Raw genomic sequence first — 6,610 nt, forward strand, 5'->3', positions numbered from 1 at the left:
GATTTGGAGAGTCAGTGATTAATAACCCATTCATAACTACAGCATTTCGCTTCGTTATGAATGATGCAACGCCTGGCTCATTAAGACAGCGACTTGCCGCCACCTATTGGCGGTTTTATTTTTAAATCTACAAGTAGGCCATCACTTCAATTCGCTATCATTTATTGCTTTATTTATTATATTAATAATACACTTAATGGAATGTTAAGAATATGACAAAACATAACACAATTGAGGATAGAAAATCTTTGCCTCTATAAAAGGTAAAAAAAAAATGCACTTGTAAATCAATTTAAGGCGGCAAATAATGTCCTTTAACAGAAAAGTTGTGACTGCGGTCTAAGTGGAAGAGATGGGGTATGCAGAAGAATGATAAATGCCCCAGGGGGTACGCCAGTAGTCACTCCCTTCTCCTTAATCTTCAACACAGATTCTGCCTTATCCTCCTTATCACAGATCACCATAGAGATCTCCGCTGGAGAGAGATCCCAGACAAGAGAGATGAATCTCAAACAGTGCTATTAAGATTAAAATCTGAATGATAACATCACAACTTAGTTTTGAGGCATTATCATTACTCACCCAGGTTAAGGATGTGAACCATGGCCTCTAATCCAAGTGTATCGTACAGAGGCACCAAAGCCATGGAGAATGTGTAGCAAGCCATCTCTGTAATAACCCACTGCAGCCAGAAGGGGGAGACAAACAAAACAGCAACATATTAGAAATATCCAGATATTATATAGCCTACCTAGAGAAATCCATTAGCATTCCCATTCATCTCAATGGAAGTTGCTCAGCTGGTGAGCATCGGAAATGTGACTTTGCTCACAGGCATTCAGTGAATTAACTGATTTGTGAAAATAAGCCTATTATATTAGACCACTATTGTAAATGCTTCTATTTTGCTTTTTTTATTTGATATCTCATTGCAAGCTGCATTGTCAGCATAATTTAAGTGAAAATTTAAACTGAAAAATGCAGATGCATTTCAGTATAACTTAGTATTTGGCATGTCCCTCTTGAGCATTTGCAAAACCTGATGATGCCGGCGGCATCATCCAAAATCTTACCTTTTGCAGTTTTTGTTTGTTTGTTTTTCTTCTTTGGCTATTTTAATGGAGAAAACTATATGAACTACATTAGTTAACATTTACCAATAAAAAAATATTCTAAAGCATTTGTTAATATTAGTAAATGTTAATTTTAACATTTAATAACACATTAATAAAATGAATAATTCCATCTGTTAATATTTTTAAATGGAACTGAGCTGACATGGGCCAACAAACAATAAACATTTGTATTTTTATTAACTAACATTAACAAAGTTTAACAAATGTATTACCCATTGTTAGCTAATTGTAATGCATTAACTAACGTGAACTAATAGGACCTTATTTTAAAGTGTTGCCTAGAACGTGACTTTTCAACGGTATCAACATAATATTTATTTTCTCAGAGGAGTAGAAATATTACACTCCGATAAAATATATTTGAATGACTAATATAGTCTGACATTGGACAGTTTTCTTCTGACCTTTTGTTCGAGGAATAATGCATTTGTGACCTAGAGATGCCAAATATTTCCCAGTCATTTAATGTCAGGGTTTAATGACTCAAAAGATCCCAGATTTTCAATCTAGTCTAAGACGCAAGTCTTAAGCGGTTACATATATACATGCGTTTCAGAGGCAGAAACATGGTGAATTTGATTCTTAAAGGGGTCATAGGATGCCCATTTTCCACAAGTTGATATGATTCTTTAGGGTCTTAATGAAAAGTCTGTAACATAGTTTGGTTAAAATTTCTCAATGGTACTGTAAAAACACCTTTTTTTGCCCTGTCAAAAACAGCTCTTTTCAGATCAAGCCGTTTTTGTAGCATTTTCCTTTAAATGTTAATGAGCTCTGCTGACCCCGCCCCTCTCTTCAGAGCTGCTCTCAGAGAGACTGTTTACTTTAGCTGCATTCATCCTGAAACTTGCTAATTAGCACATTATTAGGAAAGGCGATTTGCAAAGATTCATTACAAAACATTATACTTCTGTAGATGAGGCTGGATCATGAATGATTCGCGCGAACATAGACGCATATATGTAGATCAGTGGTGCATTCCCTTCAGAAACAAACGTAATCCACTGCGAGTTCAGCGGCTCAGATGCCGGGAGTAAATGAGGGCTGCTGTTCATTATTACATCCAACAACAGAACACCTCAATCGCTCAGGAGTCATTCTTGTCTACATCTGCTCTGGCAGTGAAACAATGGCGGACTGATGAGCTAACTCAGGGCGGAGCTAAGGTAAGACACCAGTCCAGTCTGTGCTGAAACGCTCAATCTCACAATCGTGGAAGGGGCCTGTCTGTGTGACGTCACACAGAAAGGCATCTGAGATCGGCTCGATTTGAGAAAGGGGGAAACATTTAACAAGATTAAAAAAAAACACTGGGTGGATTTTTATCATTATAGGGTGGTTGTGTACACACACTGCCAACACACATTTCAGTTCAAACTACTTGTAAAAGTGCATGTAGCATTATATGACCCCTTTAAGACTCTAAAAACCAACCTTGAACATAAATATTCAAGATAATTATGAATTCAAGAATTCATGCTCACAAAAAGAAATCAATCTCTGTATGATATACCTCTGGTCTGTTTTGTGCAAAGATGCCCACATACTGCTTTGGGTTTGGTTTGCAACCCTTCGCCAGCAAACCTGATCCCAACACCTGTGCCCTTTCTGCAACCTGCAACAAACACATTACCATGAAAACCACTCAGAGTACTTCTGCTGGGTTATTACATGATTATTATAGAGTAGTAAATGCGTTATAACATGCATTGCTCTCACCTCAGTGTAAGAGATCCACTGATAGGGCTCTCCGGGTTTCCTGAAGCCGAGACACGGGCCATTACCTGCACAACACAAGTAATACTGTTAGTTACTACACAGCTCTCTGGAATACTTGATTCTGATTGGTCACTCGTGAAACACTATGGTCAAGTACATACGTTATAATGATTACTAGCTACTGAACTGTATAACTGACTGATATGCTGTTCAATGTGCTTTACGACCTGTTCATCATGTCTGAGTTTGTTTATTAATGACTTTCTGTTGTCTCGGAGCTGAATAATGACACCATTGTCTTGTTAGAGCTGCAAATGAAGTTTGCATCACTGATTCTCACATTTTTCTGTTTATTACTTTGGAGCTGAAACAGTCTGTATTTTATAAAGTGCTATATAAATAAAGATGACTTAATGACCATCTGATTGTAAATGACTTCTTATTTACTGTATATCTGCTGTTCTAAAACTATTCTTCTTTATTTTTGTCTCATCACAAATGCTTCTATGTTCCATAAATCCAAGCACAAAAATACTTCAAACTCAAGCAATCGACCAAGAAACTATTGTACAATCCATTCAGTGAAGGAAGCTGCATGTGATAAAAGCATTATCGATCTGAAAAAGCCTTGCAGAGCACTGCAGTAAATGAAAAGAAAGAGAAACGGAGTCAGACATCGAATTCATCTGGGATCAGCGGATGATATAGTCACTCGAAATGTTTTGCTGTATATTTATACAAACTGTTTTCAGGCTTTTCAGAGAGAAATCACACAGACCTGCTATCCGCAGTCCTCTCTGGAACATGTCGTACACTGTCTTTGTGTCCTCATAGTAAAACTCTAGTAGATCGTCATCCTTCAGTAAAGCTGAGCGTCTACAGCTCTGATCTCCCTGTAAACGCACACGGACATTAGTATGTGGTATATGACCAGTCATTCAAAGTATATGCATAAGCAAAGCTCCTGCAAAAAAAAAAAAAAAAGTAAATAAAGACTATTGGACCATGTTCTTTTCTTTCTTTTCTTTTTTTTTTTTAAAGTGTGATCTAGTCTGGAGATATTCAGAATAGCATACTAGTAGTCACTAACTTTGCAGTATGTACACAGTATACAATTTATGCATATCCACATAACTCACTACATGTGTTAAACCGTGCAGTAAGCAACCCAAACACAGAGTCTGTGATATTGTATCCCACAATGCAATGCACTCAATTTGACCTTCCATTTCCAATGTGATGAATAAAGCAAAATCAATATTAAATGTTTTTAATACATCTTTCTTAATCTGTATGGTATAAAGCACTATACAAATAAAGGTGACATGTCTTGATGACCGGTTAATTATACATTACCTCATACTCTAAGTATATCTGCTGTTCTAAAGTTATTCATCTTAATATCTCTTACTTCTCAGCTGGAAAAAAAGCATCTGGTCTAAGTTGGTATTGCTGTTTGATATACTATAGTTATATACTATTAAAGTTTTCATTAACATTTTGAATTAGGTTTTAGTTTTACATTTTCACTTTTCATTTTAGTTTAAGTTTTAGTATTTGATTAGCAATTAAAAATTTGAGTAATTTAGTAACTGTCTTTGTTTTCAATATTTCTTTACCTTTAATTTATTTTTATTTCAGTTTTAGTAACTTCAGTACTTTCGCTTAACCTTGTTTAATTTAGCTAGCTGCCAAGGCAACATTTCACATTTTTAAGTCTAATGAAGTCTTAAAGGTGCAGTATGTCATATTGAAATAGTGGTTGAAATGGGTATTGCAGACCAAATTTTAAATATTGGAGAGAGTTGTTTCTCCCACCCCTCCTCCTCAGACTCCAAGCTCATGCGGGTTGCCAGATTGAGAACACGCAAAAGGAAGAAGCACAACTAACAATGTTGGGCGATGAGTCTTACACTGTCAGTTGATGAGCGGATTTATCTGCGCTTTAATATTCCTCTGGTCTTAGAGTTTTTTTTTAGTCGGATGCCGAGGCTTTTTAGGTTGGGTAGCATCTGTGATCTCCGACCCAGTTCATTTGCTGGTTTCCAGGGCTGGAATAAGCTGTGTTTTCCACCAACTGCCAACCCGGGCAGTACGTGGAATCACACCGACCAAAACAAAAACAGACTTTCTGACACGGAACGCACATTTCAAAGTAGAGTAACTGGCTGTAGCATTGTTTGCTGGAGAAACAACTATGTGAACTTAGCATGTTTTCTAAATATCTGCAACATATTACGGTATTTTATGCTTTAGCAGAGTCAAAAAAATTACACATAGCACCTTTAATTTTTTTCCACTTAATATTTGATATCAGTTTTAGTTAGCAATAATAACACAGTTACCTGCACAGATATGGACTGGGCCTGCAGGTCACACGGAGGCTGGATTGGTCGAGGTCTGGTCACCAGCCAGTAGGTTGTGAGAGAGGCTAGCGCTCCTAAGCCTATGATAGAGGACGGAGAGAGGGAGAGAGAGGACAGAGAGAAGGACGAGGGCAGAGACGGAAGCAGCGTCTTCAGATTGTCCATTTCAGACTTGCTGTCTCCTCCACTGAAACGCAGGGAACGTAACCACTCCTGAAACTGCATAGCTGTGAGAGAGACACCGATTCACTGCCATTAACATCATCATAAGTTTCAAATACTTCATTCCCACATCTCTCTAAATTACATGAAAAAGAGCTACTGGATGAGAGCCGTAAAACACATCCACAGCAGCAAAATACTTTAGTAAACCCAAAAGTAGCCCAACCTAAAAGCATGCTTTGATAACTCCTGATCTGAGAAATATGTTGTTCAGCAATATTTTGTATATATTACAGAGTATACGGAACACAAAATAAGATATTTTGAAATGTTGGTAACCAAACAGCTTTAGTGACTCCTGACATCCATTAAAAAAAACAAAAAACAAAACGGAGGCATCTTTCAAAAAATCTTATTTTATATTCCACAGAAGAAAGTCAGGTGAACTATAAATATGCATAGGCATATTTATACATTAAATATGCATATGCATTAAATATATTTCTAAAATGGAACATTATTGTAAAGTGTTACCCATATATACATATACATAAAAAAACAACAACATCATCACTACTCAAATTTATTGGACTAAAATTAAAATTAAATGGAAAATAAAAAAAACTGATGAAAACAAATTTACACAAATTATGAGTATTTCAACCCTAATCTGCAAACCTGATAGCAAGCAGCAAAATAAAATAAAAAAGATGACTATTTGTTATCCTACTAGTTGCACAGAAATGACACATTTCACTTTTAACCATAGACAAAGAACATCACAACACTGTCATTATATTTATTTATGTCAAATATGGCAATTTTCACAAACTGGCCCTTTTAATAGCAGCTCTCCAATAACCACTATTAAAGCTGTTACTGTTAGAAATGTGCCATTTTTTTCCACTATAGTTGCACAGATAATAAATGGCTATTATCCACAACAGTCAAACAAACACAAGGCCTGACATGCTCTATAAGTCCTAATTCTATTTTTATTTGTTAAAGGGGGGGAAGATGCCCCACTTAAGAACAATGTGCATTTATATTTAAATTGTAACATTTAGATATAAGTTTAGCATGTGCAGGATGATGATGTATAAATGACTTTTTCACTTGTTTTATATTAAGTGCCAGTAATGTATTTTGACATAGGTTAAATAACTGAATAACCGATGACAGACAAAGCATAATCCCATTAAAAATACATTCATTGGAAAAAAAAAA

General features: G+C 36.1%; 1 protein-coding gene across 1 annotated transcript in view; it reads right to left on the reverse strand.

The window, feature by feature from the left end:
- The window catches only part of LOC107562630 (long-chain-fatty-acid--CoA ligase 1-like), a 37,824-nt gene that overhangs the window by 11,795 nt on the left and 19,419 nt on the right, over positions 1-6,610 (reverse strand). The window contains exons 2-7 of the mRNA XM_016247303.1: positions 5,201-5,448; positions 3,634-3,748; positions 2,856-2,920; positions 2,650-2,751; positions 583-682; positions 393-475 (exon numbers count right to left, since the gene is read on the reverse strand). Coding sequence (XP_016102789.1) covers positions 393-475; positions 583-682; positions 2,650-2,751; positions 2,856-2,920; positions 3,634-3,748; positions 5,201-5,446 — 711 coding nt within the window. The 5' untranslated portion in view covers positions 5,447-5,448. The remainder of the gene's footprint in view (positions 1-392; positions 476-582; positions 683-2,649; positions 2,752-2,855; positions 2,921-3,633; positions 3,749-5,200; positions 5,449-6,610) is intronic.

This window comes from Sinocyclocheilus grahami, unplaced genomic scaffold, assembly GCF_001515645.1.
Source record: "Sinocyclocheilus grahami isolate Dianchi unplaced genomic scaffold, SAMN03320097.WGS_v1.1 scaffold831.1, whole genome shotgun sequence".
In the NCBI taxonomy this organism is placed as follows: Eukaryota; Metazoa; Chordata; class Actinopteri; order Cypriniformes; family Cyprinidae; genus Sinocyclocheilus; species Sinocyclocheilus grahami.